Source organism: Scleropages formosus, chromosome 1 (assembly GCF_900964775.1).
Source record: "Scleropages formosus chromosome 1, fSclFor1.1, whole genome shotgun sequence".
Classification (NCBI taxonomy): Eukaryota; Metazoa; Chordata; class Actinopteri; order Osteoglossiformes; family Osteoglossidae; genus Scleropages; species Scleropages formosus.
The window spans coordinates 3,219,524-3,238,213 of record NC_041806.1 but is presented as its reverse complement, the minus strand read 5'-3'; the positions used below and the strand labels follow the sequence as shown (position 1 = coordinate 3,238,213).

Genomic DNA, 18,690 nt, shown 5'->3' with positions numbered 1-18,690 from the left:
TAGATGTTGCGGGGACATCCCCACAAAAAGAGTGCCATTCTCAGAGTTCAGTCAGCTTTAAAAATAAACAAACAAATCAAAGTGGTAAACTTTTTTCCATACATTTTGATATGATTTGGGGTTTCAGTGAGTTTAACGTTAAAAAAAAAAAAAAAATCTCTGCATGAAAGAGGAAATGTGTACGTGCGAGTGATTTTGCCTGTCGCATTTTTGTCTGACTCTATGTGTGTAAATCTTAGAAGTTAGTCTCCATATGTATGTAGAAATGGAGAGACGGTGATGGCTCTGCTCTCTGCTCTTCCTCAGGTTCTTCAGAGACATGATGCCTCACTGTCTCCAGACACATGGTGCCGTTCAGGGCTGCTGATACTCACACGCACCAAGCAGCCTGTGTGACGAACTGACCATCTCAGATGAGTTTCACAGCTTGGTGTTCTGGCTGCATTCTGCCGACGGAGCGACATGCCAGCAACGCCCATGCTAGCGTTTAAACGCAATGCTAACAGCTACTTTGGAACTGTCCCTCCCAGGCAAGAGCCACACAACACAAGCATCAAAAACACTTTTTAAATGTACTAATCGTGTCTTCCATCACATTCTGAAGGAACACGTGACTGAGCGAAAGCCTCTGAATTTACTACATCTCACAGCTGTGATCCACCACTAATCAACAAGATTGCATTTACATAATTTCCTCCAGTCCCACTACATGAAATAAAGGTGATCATGAGATAATTATGTAACTTCTATATCCACTAATGCTAAATGTGTCTCTTTCCTCACGCCATAAATCAAAATCCACTTTCTTTCCATCAGTGTGGACGTCCTGTGATCCCCTAAACTCAAAAGGCTGAACCAATCAAAAGCAGTGATTGCTGCTACAAACTAGTTTGAACCAGTCTAGGCCAGTGTGCTCTGAAGAACAGCTCTGAATTTCTCGGGCTCTCTCCATCCCAGAGTGCATCAGCATTTCCAGCCCTTTGTCCATCAAGCCAACAGCTGACAATGAAGAAACAAGACAAGGTACTAAAAGAAGCACCATTTGCAAGTTGACATGAAAACCCATTTATATTGCTTCTCTGTTGACATCCGAACCACGTTACATTTAATCAACTTACCAAACAAATGTTCTCAAGTCTTGGCTGGTTATGACAAATGTTAGACGACAGGGAGCACTGCATTCAGCATCAATGGTTAGTCAAGTAGGACCAAGGTTCTGCATCCCTTGACTGCTCTCAATAACTTTCAGAAGGGCACAAAAGGTGTTCACACGGCTCATCTCAAGGGTCAAACCGACTTCCTCACATGGTCAGTACTCATCATTCAATGAGGTGGAGGTTGGTTTAGGAGAATGAGAAGCTGTGGCTGTTCTAGTCTGAATCTGTGTAAACCCAATACAAATCAGTGTGTAAAAACAGAAACATGAATCACTGTGAATTAGAGAGCAACCAGCAAGAACCATCTTGACCCCATGTGACTGCGGGTAAATTATGGACAGTATACTCCAACTGTCTATTCGCAAACATCCCAACTTCTAACACCATCACCTTTAACAGGAAGGACAGACACATGCCTACCAAAAGTCACTGTATGATGTACGGTGTGTGGACCACCTGGGCACTTTGTCAGCACTGAGAATGACCACACACACACACACACACACACACACACACACTGTCCGAAACCGCTGTCCCATACGGGGTCGTGGGGAGCCGGAGCCTAACCCGGCAACACAGGGCGTAAGGCTGGAGGGGGAGGGGACACACCGATGACAGGACGCCAGGCCGTTGCAAGGTACCCCAAGCATGACTCGAACCCCAGACCCACCGGAGAGCAGGACCCAGTCCAACCCACTGCGCCCCCCACTGAGAAGTGACCAAATTAACACAAACAATGTCAATGGTAAAACTCGGTACCCAGAATTTTGTGAAAAACAGGAAAAGTAAGCTGTGGGTCGACCCCAGTACAGCACTGTCCTACCTGGATGTTGTCGAAAGACTTCTTGTTGGTGACATCATACAGCAACAGGAGAGCTGAGGACAGAGAGAGAGAGCATGAGTTGCGTGTTGCTCTAATGGGAACAATATTCGCTATCTAAATAATAGGGTGGATTGTACCCATAACCTGATGTTGCAAATACCTCCTTTACAGCAATTGTAGAATCTCCTAGTACCACAAAGCACACTCTTCCCACTCTTTTGACCTGCTTTAGCATTCCCATTTGTCTCCTCTCTTTGCCTCAGTCTTGGCTTCCCGTGGCTACCCATATCAAGTTCCACACACTGGTCGGAGCCTACAAGACAGTCGAAGGATCTGCAGCCCAATCCCAGGAGCTGATCACTCCCTATACCCCAACAAGAGCACTGCGCTCCTCTTGCTATGGCTGCTTGGTGGTGGACTCATAAGAGATGTAAAAACTGAAAGTACGTTGGCCTCAGTTTTTTGACCCAGATTTGGTGGGATAAATTCCCTCTGTCCTGCAAAACTGTGGAACCCCCCCATTTAAGAAGGGTCTCAAACCCATCTTTCAGACCCATTTCTCTCCTGATAGCTCCATAAATGAGTCCAACACCATCTGCTTTGATTAGCTATGTATTTGCTATTTGACCGTTACGTATAGGCAGCTACCTGAGGAATATGAACCAGCAAAATGGTGTATGACAGGATAAAGTATACTAAGTATGCACTAAATCCACAAGACTGGCAGCTGCACCTGGGAGCAGCCTGTTACTAGAATAACAAGCCCCAGGTGCAGCCAACCAGCCAATAAAGGATGTAATAAAAGCCCAGATTTGGAGCAGCAGGAGGACAAAAAAAAGCTAGGATGGTGGAGTCTTACATTCTGATAGATGGGTGATTTGACTTTCTTTTGTTACAACATTCTTATTTACTTTATTCATGAATTATGGGAAAGAAGAATAAAAATTCTCCGGCATCCTCAAATCGCTGTTCCCTGCCTGGTCATTCCCTGAACTTGGCACATCCTGGTGCGCTGCATTGCAGTATGAGATAAACCAGCTGTGCTTTGATAGTCCTGTGTCTGCACCTAAAGCTCTCCAACGGTTAACTGCGCTTTTGTATGTTACTTTGAAGAAATTCATCTATGTATGGGAGGGAGCCAGTCGAGTCAGACCTATCGATTCACCTGTGCTTGTTCTTTGTTTCTCCACATTCCCCATGAACAGACACGCTGGTGTCTTATACAGACCATGAGCATTAAAATGTTGCAATATCCCAATGGGAGAGTGATCCAAGTGTGAAATTTTCCCGTCGTACAAAAGAACGAGTGCACTGATTCGCTCTGGCCTCACCTCCTTTGTCTTTAAAGTTCCCAGTTTATTCAGGTATTAAGAGATGCATTTAGCAGCAGCGAGAATATCGCTGTGAAAAGGGCTCTAATGACGGGTAATTACCGGTGCGATGAAAAGCCTGAGCAGGAGAGCGAATGAGCGAGAAAAAGAGCGAGCATACTCGTCGCCCACTCGCAAACCCACCTACCCTCCCACCCCTGCAGCGAATTGCCCCAGAGAAGGGGAAAGAGCGGCCGGGCTTGAAGCATAGTTATCGACATCCTACAGCCAACAGTGAGCATGTAAAAGAGTGCTCCAATTAAATCAATCCTCTGACCCCCCACCGGAAACCTGGTGTCTCTGCGCCACTGTTTCTGCTTTTTTGATCAGAAACAATGGTAGCAGGAGGCAGAAGCAAAGCTAGAGCTGGAAGCCAAAGGCACTGAGGCTTAAGGCCCAGGAGTAGCCTTGTTGTGGCCTCCTACCAAATGGTACTCCATGCACACTGAAACACGCAGCTCTGTGGAAAAGCATCTCTTAAGTAAACGAAGACGTTGAGGAAGTAAGAAGGCAAGAAAGAAGGAGAACGAGATTCGGAGCCTTGAGTTGGCCACCTTGACAAAGGTATTTAACAGTAAGGGAGCCCTGTGGGAAGGGATGCAGGATGCTGGGTAGTTGGGTGTGAGTGTATTCCTAAACACTGCGAGTGTAGGTTCGTGAACAGCTGGGTGTTACCGTGCCCCCAAACACCAAGGCAGTTGTGGGTATTGTAGAGGATGGATGCTGAGCAGTTGGGTGTTGCTGTGTCCCCAAACATCGACAGAGACCTGGGTATTGTACAGGTACGTTGGTGAAAAGCTGGGAATTATTGTACTGCCAAACACCAAGGAAGCCCTAGGTGAGTAGCCCGGCTCAGTAGTTGAGTGTTCGGGTATCGCCACACACTAAGGAACTCTTGGATATTCCGCAGGTGGGTCGGTGAGCTGGCGGGTGTCACCAAAAACTAAGGAATTTCTCAATAATGTCAAGGCAAGTTTGTGACTAGATGGGTATTATTGTGGTCCTGATCTCCAAGACTGTCCTGGGCATTCTCGAGGCAGGTTAAAGGATATCTGGGTGTAAATATTTTCTCAGACACTCAAGCAATGCTGGCTATTTCTGGGTGGTTATGTATATTTTTATGATATACTGATACTGTAAATATCCCCATATAGATCTTCCCTGTCAGGCTCTTTTCAGTGAAAGTAATTTTATTCCCATATAGATATTTCCCCGAGGTTGTTTTCAGTGAAGGTAATTATTTTTGGAAAAAATATGTTGAGTTCTCTTCTTTTTGCAAGGCAAAATTACACATCATTTCATTGACAGATGGAAGAGGACATTAAACAATAAAGCTAAATAAAAGTTATATGAACACAGCAAACTGAGTCATGGCTAGCAGCAATGAATATGGTAAGCATCTCTAATCTGGAGACTAATCAGAGGCTGATGATTACTCTTCACCGGCCTGCTCCATCGCTCCAGCACTCGGTCCGCCCACAGTCAGCGTATTACTACTGTGAGTTTATTGAACCCAGCATGAATTTATCACGCCGCTCCTCCCACTTCGCAAACGAAGCACCGACTGTCTCAACTTGTGCGTAATGACGATTTATGAAAAATCAAAGGAGTCTTCTCCTTTAAGTCGTATTTTTCGTTGCATCTGGTTAGATATTAAACTCCAAACATCCATCAAAACTGGTGCACGTTCGTTCCAGGCCTGACCGTTGCTTGCACGAAGTTCAGGCTAATTAATTTGTACCAATGGAAAAGTACACCGTATGTTCATTATCTGGTGCGATAAATTAGGGGACACAACGTTATCCTTATTGCAGAGTATGCATTAAATGGGGGGTGTCTACGTATTGCTGACAACACAGAGCCTCAGCGCACTTTGGAGAGAGGCCACCATGAGCTCTGCTAAGAGCACCGGAACCCCATCCTGCTTCCAAGAAAGAAACAAGAAGCTCCAAGCTGTGTCTCACAGCACAGCTCTGAAGCTGCCAATCTGCTGACCAGATTTTTATCTCCGGGGCAACTTCCACCGCTCGCAGTTCAGCATTTCATACCCATGGGAACAGGCAGACGCATCCCTGGAGCAGTCCAGACCTGGAACCCTGGGAGCGATATGATAGCTGACAGCAATGATGGGGAGATCAGCATATCATTGCTTCCCCTAACCCTGTAGAGAAGTACAAGTGCCTGTGGAGGACTATCTGGACCCAACAACAATCAGAGGTACAGAACCCTCCCACAGAGGTGCTGAACGAGCAACAAGGAGACGCACCGCAACACAACCCAGATTGACGCCAGCCGGACTATGTTCTTGAGCAAAATTCAGGACCTTTACTGTCTGTCCACAACACCAGGAAGTAACTTGGCAGCTTCTCTCACAACACAGGATGAGCTGAGAAGAACAATGTACATGGGCACGGAAAGGAAGCTGAAGACACAGAACACTCACCCAGTACTTCACACACACGAGCAGCACTGATTTATTATTACTAATAACCCTTAATTATCCAAAACCTCTCTCCTAGCTGCCTGACAGTATTAAGATTGTACACTAAGCTGCTTACAACGAGTTATCCATTTACAGGGTATAAATCAAGGGTAAGAACCTTGATAAAGGGTACTACAGCAGAGGTTTGAAGGTGATCTTTTGACTGCATGGTGACGTCCCTCACCACTCGACCCCCTGCTGTCTCAGTGAAGAGAGGCCCGGTATCACCAGAGGTCTTACAGCAGTACAAGGCCACGATTGCCTGTTTTATATGCAAGTCCATAGCCGAGCATTTGCTCTCGATGACAGCAGAACCATGGAATCACTATCACAGACACCTGCAGAGCCCCAGGGAAGACTGCAGGCAGCCAATCAGCATCATGGAAACCGGGAGCCAGCCAGTGACTACCAGGGATGCCTAGAAATAGCTAATTACTCAAAAAAGTGTGGAGTATGAAATTTTAATGTATTTCTAAAAGTGGATTTCTAAAAATAATGCAGCTGTGTTCCTTCCCCTCGGGGCAAGGAAACACCTCCCGTCCGCCTTTGAAGGAAGTGTACAGTGTTGTCAGCTCAGCAGGGTGAGGTTCACCACACTCTGGGGGGGTCTCCAGTGACAGAAGAGCACTGTTCACTGGTAGTTTCATGACTCAGGACCTGCTCTTACCACATGCAGTTAACATGGGGGCATAGCACGACTGTTTTCTAATCAGGATGTTGCCAGTTCAAAACCCTGCTGTATAAATGGGTAAATCGCTGGAATGTCGATTATTTAACATAAGTCACTGTGGACAAAGGAGCCGCCTATATAAAGGTCATTAAGAACAACGTTCAGCACTTTTCTCAGCCCTCCACACCTCCTCTTCTACACTTCTCTTCCACAAGAGGAAAAGGTGAAAAGGACAGACAGCAGCGGACGTGTTTTTAATTATCCCATTCGCACCCCGGCCCTTGGACATTCCTTTTACCACTGCGTTTGTGACAAAAGGCAGCTTGTCATGCAAATGAGCTGCAGCAGAGGGAAAGAAAAGGAGACGGGGAGAAGAACCCAGAGCGGCCTCTTCGCTGAGCCCTGCCTGCGACACGGGAGGACCGGGACCAGGAGACGCGTGAAAAACTCATTATCCGCATATTCAATTACATTACCACTGTTGGTGTTGTCACCCTTCTTACTGAAGTTATTATTTTTATTACTATTATTCCCCCTCTTTCTGAAGATCTGAGGTTTGCATAATTACATGTGTAACTAGCAATCCTTGCCTGTTAGTGTCTTAATGTGTCTTTTCTTCTGGCGACAGAGCGTCGCTGGATGCTTGCAGCATCTGCTGTGTCGGCGGCACCGGCTGACATGGTGACAGCGAGTTGACTTTACACTGAGATCAGACTGCGACGACGCACAGAGAGTAACGCACTGAGCGTGTTGGCGATCCATCCCCGGCTTAGACAGTACAGCACAGGACACTGAATATTAATATTATTATTACTGATCTGACACCGTTCCCCGAGGTGACTTACAACAATAGGGATGTACACCAAGGTACTTAGAGCGATTTACCCATTTCAACCCCACGTCTTCCAGACCCATTTCTCTTCTGATCCTAACACGGTTGTATCAGACACGCAAGCTATGCGTCAATAATCCCGCGTCTGTGTCTAAAGCTCTTTGTTGATACACTTTTGTTTATTCTGAGATGTACGCCGCTGTGGAGAAAAGCATCTGCTAAATGAATAAATGTAAAATAAGAACCAAAGGCATTTTTAATGCACAAAATGGTTTTGTTTAGAGCCCGTGGGACACGCGAAAACTGCAACATTACAGAGTGATGAAAGACGCTGTTGCATTCCAGAAATATCTTGAGTTCATGCCACCCCCCCTGAGGAAGTGCAAACATTTAAAGCCCTGGGGGAGGAGGGGGGGTGTTTAGTTGGGGGGGCACAGAGGTGTGTGCATTAAGAGCAAAAGCTCAGAGGGACAGAGAGAGACAGAAGTCTGGACTCCCAGAGAAATACCTTAATGCTGCTCAGGGCTGCTTTTTTGTCTCTTGGATGAAAACATATTTCCAAACAAAGAAGTTATGCAAATTAGTCTAAATTAGGCCGAGTGGAAACAACTGAAGACAAAGGAATGGAGGGATGAAAGAGAGGAGATGGTGACACAGAGAGGAAGGGACAGAGGCGGAGAAAAAAGGTGTAAAAATACATTCCTTGTTAAAGATGACGTTCTTCTTGTTTAATTAATTTTATTCCTCTCACTGTTTGTTCTCTTTGTTCTTGGAATGAAGAAACAAAGGGAGTTCGGCCTCCTCCCCTCCTTTGCCTTCTCAATTTTTCTCCACGCTTTTGTTATTTTTTTAACTCTTAATATTACTGTCGATAAAGATACTCCTACCGTAGTTTATTTAATCCAGGTACTTACCATGAATTGACAAAGAGTATAGTAAAATTTCAAGATATGGTATGAGTGTTGGTGTTAAAAATTACAGCAAAATGTGAAATATGCCCCAGGGAACTTCATTTTGGTAAGAGCTTTGTTATATTTTGATTATTTTGACTTTTAATCACTTTTTAGGGTTTATATGAATAAAGTGCTTATGCGTTTTATTCTCTATCCTGAGATTAAGGTCAACAGGCAACCTGTCATATATCTGAGATTTAATGGCCTTATGATTTGCATATGAGTGTATTATAATTGTTTGTTGTCTCGCTCTGATGTGGAGCACTGGATCTGGTGCTCTCTCTATTACCTGTGCTGGATTTATTAATAAAGACTATAGAAAGAACACAACCCGCAGTGAAAAAGGACTCCTATGCCAGAGTGTGTAATAAAACAACGGTGGAGTCAAACACTTCCCTGCACCGTGGTGGGACATGGTTCAGACCCTGCGTGCATCTCGGGTTCCAGGACAGCCGCTTGGCATGCTCCAGTTAACTGGCATAAGTAATGAATTGCACCCTGGGCCATGTCTGGCTTGGCGCTGCACCATTTTCTCAGGGAAAGGGGATTTTGTTTTCCGGCAGATGAGCTTTAATAATGGACAATTTAAAAAAGACAAATTCTTCTCTTCACCTCTATCCTGCCATCCTGTCCCAGCGAGAGAAGTGCACAGCTGTAACTCGAATCAACTCTACAGGACTCGGGGGGCCTAAATCCTGTCCTGTTCCGTCCTGGCGGAATCCGCAGGTGCCCTGCTGCGTGACCACACGCCCTCGGGGGATGATTAGCATCATTAAAGTGCCGCCACTGCTGCTTAATTACTTTGGAAAAGTCTGACGGGGACAGAAACACAGAGATGCTCCACATTCTGAGACTCTCATTAGATATAGAGCAACTAGAACTGCTGTACTATTAATGGTAAAGCTGCAAGATGGACCACTGTGCAGCCAGCATCTATATTCAAATTCTGCCTATAATATTTTATTTACAGTAGGAATACATATGATTCCAATGTAACTGCCAGGGAGACCTCTGGAACAACAATGTCAAGCAGTCTAGTTTGTATAACTCTGTAGGTCAAAATGCTTCTCTGAGAAGAAGTGGACCCCCTTCCAGGGGAAGCTACCATGAGTAACTGAGACAAAGAGGGGCACTGAAGAGGTGCAGAGAAGGCAGGGTATGTCGAGACTTCAGGATGTAGGGGAGAAACCAAGTGGCCGCTAATGTGAGCAGATGCTCTCCGCTGGGTCCTGCTGCAGCTCTCATTATTAATGGGGTTCGAGTCACTTACGACAGAGACTGAGTCATCGTCATGAGCGTGACGCACACACACGCCCACATATACAAAACAAAGCCAATCACATAAGACGGTACCCAAAGTAGGACAGAACACAGTAAGAGCCGTCAGTAAGAATGAGAAACCGACACGTAAAGTGGGCGGAGCAACACATTTTGCATTGAGCACATTATTACCAGAAATGAGTGGGGCATCAGACATGATCACTTAAGATCCCAAGCAGTAGAAGGAGCTTCAAAACAATAACTTAGCATTTTACTTCTTTAGAAGTATGGGGGGCATCAGTATGACCAGTGTGCATGTCATTATCCTACAAAGTCGGGGGGGGGTTCAATATGGTAATTTAGCAGTTTACCACACGAGAAGTAGGCAAGGCATCACTGTCACCAGTTTGCATGTTATTACTAGAGAGGTAGGTGGGGCATCACTGTAACTACCTTATATGCCACAACCAGTGGGACAACATTAAGGGGTAGCTCAAGACGACACGGTGGCACAGGAAGTAGTGCTGCTGTCTCACAGAGCCTGAGTGGTGCGAGAGGATGTGGGTTTGATCCCTGCTCAGTCTGTGTGGAGTTTGCATGTTCTCCCCATGTCTGCATGGGTTTCCTCCCACAGTCCAAAGACATGCCATTCAGGTTCCCCCATAGTGTGTGAGTGACAGAGAGTGTGTGTGTTCCACTGATGTGTGGATGAGTGACCCAGTGCAAGTAGTGTATCCGGCAGTGTAAGTCACCGTGGTGAATAAGGTGTGTGGGCTGATAACACTACATAGAGTTCTTTGGAGAAAAGTGTCTGCTAAATAAATAAATGTAAATGTAGCTGTGGACTCACCCTGGGCATCACGGTAGTAGGCATGTGTGACGCTCCGGAATCGCTCCTGTCCAGCCGTGTCCCAGATCTGTGGGTTGGTCACAGCATACAAACACAAAGGGAAAAAATGGGTCTGGGAAACAGTGATTGTGATGCCGTAGCGGTGCTTTACTGCTGAGCAAGGACACCCGTCGGGTTCACCACAAACCTGTGAGCACACATCAGACGTGGCCTCCAGCACCGGTCCCTCCGGCACTACGCTAATTACCATCCCCCGTAGGCGCAAGGTCTGTTTTTCCAGCCAAAACGCTCTCAGGCCATACCCCAGAAGAGTGCCGCTGACACTTTACCGCACTTTACTGCGATTTGTTTCACTTTAAAGGCTTCTTTTCTCCTCACTCACGTGTGAGGTTTTAACTTTACTTCCTGTGAGATCACTGGCCTGAAGATCAGAGTCTGGAAACTCAGAGACCCATTAAGGAATGTTTAAAATCAGCCTTCACCCTTGGCCAGAGGTGTAAAACAAATAAATCAACTGTAAATCAGTAAAGCTGACCACCTGACACTTTAAGTTACCTTGGACAAAAGTGTCAGATAAATAAACACTACAGTACCTAATAATACAGATTAATGAGAATGAAGATTAACAGTTAATCTTTCTCGTGTCACAAATATTCAAGTTACACATGTTCAAAGATACAAATATTTCCCCTTTCAACCGCCCCGCCCCTCAAATCCCCATTGTCGGCTGTGTTCTCGGTCACATTCTGTACCCCAAGCGGCTGCCGTTATGCTACAAATAAACATCCGGATTCCTGACCTGAAGCTTGATCTTCACGCCGTCGAGGTTCAACACCTTGTTCTGGAGGCGAAAGAACAGAAAGGACAATAATTTAGTGGGTGAACGCTGAACTTCTCCAGCACTAACATCCCCCAGGATCTTCTCTTTTTCTGCCTAGTGTCACAGATGTCGCACACAGAGGTCATGTAAAAACCTGACATGTTAGCAAATTCAATTGTGTTGTCCCCTCCCCATCAGCTCCATCCAGCCCCATCCGGCCCCCTGGGCCTCCATTCCCCTCCAATCCACCATCCTCTCAAGTAGTCTCCGCCCCTGCCCCATCCCCACCCCTGTTCCTTTTAGTCTCCAGCTTGTCAATCCACGACACACTTATATGCAGGAACACTGTAGTACTGCTTCCAGTATTTATGAGCTGAAGATCTGCTGAAGACCCATCTAGGCTAATGCGGAAACTCCAAGTTCAGGAGATCAGGCCAGTGCAGCTGCTCTGGCCAGCCTTGGCAGTGCCAAACATCAGGCCGCGACAAGGACTTCAGTGACCTGCTGCAAGAGACAAATGATGTCAGGGCAAGCATCTGCCCTTAGGGTAGTGCCGAGCCAATAAACAGACTGTGCGCCACAACCTCCCCATATGAGCGCCTCTGCCTGCGAGATCCCAGCACATTAGTATGCACAACAGGCAAGACTACAGCTGCTGGGGGCAGATCGTATTCGAGGAACACGCTGTAAATTGTCCATCATTAGCAGATGATCATCGTAATGTGGTGTAAACATTCAAATGTTCCTCTGGAAGGTATCATTATGGGTGTCTGCCGCTGTTTCACTCCACTGACGGTGAATGCATTTCCAATGGCTTCTTTCTCTGACTTAAGTTCCCGGTCACCTTGGGCTAGGGGGGTACAGGTAGCTCCTCCACCTCTAGCTGCCGGGTGGTCCGACTCACATGGGGTTCAAAATCAGAAGCCTACAGATTCTTGGTTTTGGCTCCAATGGGATGGAACAGACTCCCTCTCCCCCTCAAAGCTGCTGAATCCCTCCTACTTTCAAGAAGGGTATCAAACCCATCTCTTTCAGGCCCACTTCTCTCCTGATAGCTCCATAAATGAGTCCAACACCATCTGCTATGTCCTCTCCGAATGTCCTTAATGTGTTATCACAGCGTCCCCTATAAAGACAAATTAAATGGCAATCTGCACATAAACACAAGATGTATCACTACACCTGGAATAAATTACCCACTAATGAACAGAAAGCACTGCCTCCTGGCAGTCTGATGGGATGCATCCTCAGGCTGCGGGAAGCAGCTGTTTGGAGAAGCTCTTTCAGGGAACACAGCAAAATTTTTATTCTTCAATCCATGGTCTCCGGAGAAACAACATTTCGTTCCACTGTGTACAAGCTATATAGAGGAATGACAATAAAAACAACTTGAACTTGATTCTATGCTGGATTCTTCTTAGCCAAAATATAGAGGTACAAGATATCTTACATGAAAAGCATAATTGTGAACGCTTCATTATTTTAACATTTGTTATTCAATGAAATTTGTTTTTCAGATATGAACACCTAGCCAGCACTCATAGGCTGGGTTTCTAGTGTGTCAAAGAACAGCAAAAACCCATCGGAAAAAAAAAGAAAGTTTGGCTTTTTACAGTAATTGCATTTACAGTTTAATTTTTAAATGGTAATAAAATACATAAGTGTGAATCAATCTCCTTTGTGTTGGTGACCTGAATGTGCCTTCAAGGAACACCTTTCCTAATGCACACTCAGGGCTTCACCTTATTAAAACAGAATAATACAGGACCAGCAGGTAGCATAGTGGTTAGAGACATTCCCGTGCAATTAAATGACCAAGTTTTAAATCCTGAACATTTTCAAAATGATTCTGTCATTAATTAGGTTGTCTATTATTCTTGCGGTAATACAGATTATGGAAGTGCACATCAATAAGGAACTGTGTGCCGCCGGAAATGAGCAGAAACCAGAGCAGTTTGTGCTCTGTTCTCACCAGTTTTGTCAGAAAGACTTTATTTCCAGAAATTATGAGTACAGAATGAATATTCCCTACACTGTGGGCCCAGGAAGGCTGTTTCATATCACAGAATCTTGATAAGAGATAAAATAAAAACTTGTAGAGTTTATTAAAAAAAAATGAAGAGCAGAATAAGTCCTGACTTCAGTATTACGTGCTTTCTTAAATGGGATATGACATTTAATATTTGATGGTGTTTACTGAAATTACTGTTCTAATAAGTTCATTAATGATGGTGACGGGGCAATTTTATTTCTTATTATCTTGTACATTCAGCAGAAATCCAATAGCAGGTACAGAGTATCAAAAAATTATTATAAATAAAATAAAACTGGGAAATCAAGGCCTTCCAAATCACCTCCTTCAGTGTGACTTTCATAATTCTACATGTCAATTGTCGTATAACGAAAAGCAAGCAAAAAAGTGAACAGCAGAACATTAAACCCTAATTTCAAAACTGCTCTTCTATACTATATTTTCTTTAAAATTAGCTTCTGAAAATTCATTTTTCAATGTCTTATAAACAATTCCAGTGAGGATTGTTAGAGACAATTTTACTATTATTTATTTATTTATAATTTAGAATTAAATTGTTTTTATTTTTCATTTTTTTTTAACAACTCAAAATTTGTGGCAACAGTAAATTGGGTATTTTGCTCCACTGCGCAGAATTATGCAGTCAAGTCCAAATTTTTTAATTACCATACCCCCTGCTGGCCTTATGGTGAAATGCAGAAGCACAATAAGAAAGTGCAGCTGTACATTACACGAGCAAACCACCCTACTCCCCTGTGGGTGTGCAAAAGAACAGGGTCAAAACGCGGGCGCTGACCCGAGTGGGCAGCTCCAAGAGTGACGGAAAGCGGAGGGGGCAGCCAGGGCTACTGCCTGACAGCTGTCTGAGTGTCTTGTAGAAAATCACTGACAACATTAGACCCGAAAGGCCCGGAACCGGCAGGAAGCCGATGTGAGGAGTTGAGCGCTGCTGAATTGGTGCCCTCGATGCGGAGCGTGAACCGGCTTCCTGTGCTGGACGAGCCGTCATCCGTATATAAAAATAAATATACACTCAACCTGCGCAGAGATGACTGAACAGCACGTGCACACACACACACACACACACACACACATTTACATGGTGGCGATGAGGGTGTGCATTCAGCAAGATGTTTCACCTGAACAGCTTTGATAAACACCCAGCTGCGCACAATATGAATGCTGTTGCTAAAATAAGAACGACCTTCAGGCATATATAAATTATCATGAAATAAATAAATATAGAAATAAATGAAAAATCCTTGAGCTGTCCGCACCTTCCCCTGAAACAGTCGTATGCTTCCGGGAATATTTACCCATTGGCTCCACCCCATGCATTTTGCCCCACCCGCACTGACAGACTCCTCCCTCCTCCATAACCAGCTCAACAAGCCCAAGTGATGCAGCGGATGTGTCGGAGTATCCAAAGCCTCCAAAGAAAGAGCCATCAAAGTGGCACAACCATAAATATGCAGGTCCAGAGGTGGGCAGACATTAATTAGCCCAACCTGTCAAATGGACATGTGGTGCAACCCAGAAGTTTGAGCTGAGGATGAGCGTCCTCCAGAAGAAATCAAAGACCCAACAGACCTTGCCTCCGCCTCCCCTCCCCTGCCCCACACTAACACAGCCGAACCCAAATCCAGGACACATCCATCATTCATCAGGTGCTGCTCAAATTTTTCCATTCATCATTCATCAGTCGCCAATCATCAGATCGCTTAGTCTGCGGTAGTTCGTCTCAAAAATCATAATGCATAATTCATCAGGCAGCAGCCAGCAGCCTTTTTGCTCCACGGTGGTACGGCTCAACAATTTAATGTAATGAGGATGCTTAATTTCAAGCCTGGTCAAAGGGTGTATAGTTCCACATACTCCCACAAACACTCATGCAGAGAGACACAAGGCAATGGAATGTACATTTATGTGACACTTTTATCCAAAGCGACTTATGTTGAACTAATTAGTCATTTATGCAGCTAGGTAATTTTTACTGTGTCAATTCAGTGTAATTACCTTGCTGAAGAGCACTACAGCAGGTGGGATTCAAACCAAAGGCAGTAGTTTTAACCACTGTGCTCCCTGCAGAATTCGAGCTGTTTAAGTACGAGCGCTACATTATCGCAATACGGCCATCTTATGAGCCACATGTTAACTCTATATAATGTGCGTGGCTTTTTCTCAAATTGAGAACGTTGTAAAAACTGGGTAAAAACACATATCATGGTCCACTGCAGCTGTGACTAAGATCTTCCAGAGTGGCCAACCGCTGACTAATGAGTCACACCTCATATTTAAGGTGTTTGGTGCTTCTTCAGGAGCCCAGTGGGGAGCTCTCCACCAGAGTGCTGTACACCTTCGTACAGGGATGAGGAAGTAGAAAAGGAACAAGATGACTTTAAGACCACCCCAGCCCAGCAGGGCGGCGCCACTGAGCGACCCCACGTTGATGGCTGATGAAAAGAACGACTCGAACGAGGCTCCCTGGGAGGCATCTCGAAGGAGAGGCACGACGAACTTCTAAGAGCGGAACATCAATCGTTTTGCCAGCTCACGCTGAGCTTTGCAAAGACATTTCAGGTTGCGCGTGAGGAGCGGGAGCAGTGGGGCGCGTCAAAGTGCCTCCTCTCCTGGCTCTGATCACAATCCCTGTCAGCCTCCGTCAGCCGCTGATTCATCTGCTTCCTCTCCGGCCGGTGTGATGGAGACGCCACCGCCGCCGCTCTTTGCTGAACGCCATCATGTAGGTGTTGCGTCGCCTTTGTCTCTTGCTCTCATTAAGACTTTCCTTTCATACTTTTATTTACATCACACAGACTTGGTTTTAACTTCGGAAAGCATGTGTCACACTTCTGGATGTGTCTGATATATAAACGCAAACTCACACACACACACACCGCAAGCTCAATGCCTGGATTACCTTCACAGGGAGCAAAAAAAGAAAACAACGAGCCTTCGCAGCTCCTCATCAGACATCAACACTTCTTCATTCCTCCCACCCGAGTGCTGCGGTAAGCCGTGGTAAATGGATGCTCTTTGCACTGTTGCATTATTTAGCACCAGGCTTTCGTCCAAGGTGACCTACAAAGCTTCTTGGTGTACATTTCTACCGCTGAGCATCACTATGAACAAAACATCCAACATATGTTTTAGGAAATCCTAAAAGACAAAGTACAATGCACCTCAAATGACATACACCCCCCTCCCCCTAATGAGTTCTGTAGCTGACAACTGTTTTTCCCTTGAGATCAATGATCATCAACAGGAAGGGATCCTGGGAGATATGCTAAAGACCAACACTTGGCAGAGCTGCAACAAAAGATATGGTGAAGGTCCTCAATCATGAGTAGCACTGTTCACTCAAAAGCCTTTTCTATAAGACTGTAAGGATGTGAAAGATGGACATTGAAAAAAGAGGAATGGAAAAACATGGCCTGCATGGAAGCACAAATGATAAAACTGAAGTTGTTGTATTTTGGACACATTATGAGAAGACTGGTTTCTCTAGAGGAGATGTAGATGATTGGAAAAAACGGAGGATAAAGAAGAGTATAAGCAGGAATCAGATAGATGGACTCAACCACAGTGACAGGGGACGCGCTGCTCTCAACACTAAGGACCCAGGTGAAGGACAAAACTCTCTGGAGACACATTGCCCAAGTGGTCAACAAGAGGCAACATCAACTCAATGCTGCTGAAGACAAAGAACTAAATATGGTCACAACTGCAGTGTCCCATACAATAAGGACAGAAGTGGAGGACAGAACTTTCTGGAATGACTCTACATATACGGCCAACAAGAGTTGACATGGACACTGCAGCATTCAACATGCATCGCTGTTGATAAGAACTTCTCCCAGGATGACATGCAGCTCTCCTAGTGCATGGACATCGGAAAGCGAGAAGAAATCCTGACGCATCAGATAGAGCTGAGCCCAAAACCCTCCCAGATAGGGGAAGTCGGAGCAGAGTATTGCTCTTCTGGTTATTTGCTGCAGTGTGACGGCAATTAGCCTTGACAGGCATCACCGGATCGATGGTGCAGGGAGTGTGGGACAATGCCGTCGCTTTGGATCTCACTTTTGTGCTTCCTCAAGTACACCCCTTTTCTCTAAATGATGCATCAGTGTCCAAGAGCAAAGGGTTTGTCCTTTAGTGTCATAGGCTGTCTGAATTACAACAGTAATGAACTGGCCCCTCCCGGACGGTGCACAGAAGGGTGTTAAATAAATTAAGTAAGAGCAATAAAACATGTTTCCTTGGGTAAGGGGATATTCTAATATGCGTGGTACCAAATGTATGCAAAAAAAATATAGAAGCCTTGCAGAAAGATTGTTACTGAGGTCCAGTCAGCAGACCTGAAAGAAACAGCATCACTTGGTCGACCAATAAGAAGTCTTCAAAGAAAACGGGTCCTACATCTTCCAAGAAATGAAAAAAGGCCACTTTGCCACCCAGTCAGAAGATTTAAAGAATGACAGTGACTTTGTCTTCCATTCCAAAGACCTTAAATAAATACAGTCACTATGTCATCCAATCAGCAGATGTTGAAGACAGAGGGTACCCTTTGTTGCCCAATCAATAGTTAACTGGCCAGATTTTTACAGAACTTAACCAACAGATAAACTGAGCGACATCTGTCTCATTAACCCTTTATGGTGTCTCAGTGGTAAAAATAACTTCGGACTTACAAACAAATTAAATTATGAACAGACTAGTCCCAGTTGTGTTCGTAAGTTGAGGAGTAGGATACCATTTTTTAAGACTGATGTAGACTGCCAGCAATGTATTTTTGATCGTATGGTAGTGAGTGGAACCCAGGAGTGGTTCAGGGAGTGACAGCAGGATTCTGAACCGCAACCAAATAAAATAGAGAAACTCATTCTTGTCTGACTCAGATGTGGAGACCAGCCGTGTCCACAATGTGTGAGCTCTCTCCTTTGGTCCTACTTGGTTGCTCGAGTCACCTGCTTCGTCAAGCCCCGTTAACTGTAGAATTGAATAATGAATATGTCAAAAGGGTAATAAACTATAATAACTGGCCCAAGCTTGTCATTCACATACACGTTCCTGTAACTGGGTTTGGTACCACCTCTGCGGAAAGGTCAAAGTCTCTTGTCCGGAACTGACTGACTGTCCAGTAAGTGTCCATATTGCACAAGGTGTTTCCGTCTCAAAGGTCAACTGTACCGTTTACCATGAAAAGGTGCAACATTACTCTACAACATTACCCTGGGACAGAAGCATGATGATTGGATGACAAAGCATTTGTCTTTGTTTAGGGGACTGCTGATTGGATGAGAAGCTGTCATTCTTTCTTAGGACTGCTTATTGGATGACAAAGTGATGTCTTTATTTAAGGACTCCTGATTGGGTGACAAAGCAATTTCTTTTGTTTAAGGGCTGTTGATCTGATGACAGAGGATCCCTCATTATTTAAT

General features: G+C 45.0%; 2 protein-coding genes across 4 annotated transcripts in view; both read right to left on the bottom strand.

Annotated features, from left to right (window-relative positions):
* Positions 1 to 18,690, bottom strand: part of LOC108930258 (zinc finger protein 420-like) — a 1,123,701-nt gene that overhangs the window by 116,058 nt on the left and 988,953 nt on the right. The gene's annotated exons all lie outside the window — the stretch shown is intronic.
* Positions 1 to 18,690, bottom strand: part of rab26 (RAB26, member RAS oncogene family) — a 50,747-nt gene that overhangs the window by 23,294 nt on the left and 8,763 nt on the right. For all 3 annotated transcript variants that reach the window (XM_018745412.2, XM_029252668.1, XM_029252663.1), the window contains exons 3-5: positions 11,197 to 11,238; positions 10,398 to 10,464; positions 1,981 to 2,033 (exon numbers count right to left, since the gene is read on the bottom strand). In XM_018745412.2, the coding sequence (XP_018600928.2) occupies positions 1,981 to 2,033; positions 10,398 to 10,464; positions 11,197 to 11,238 (162 nt within the window). The remainder of the gene's footprint in view (positions 1 to 1,980; positions 2,034 to 10,397; positions 10,465 to 11,196; positions 11,239 to 18,690) is intronic.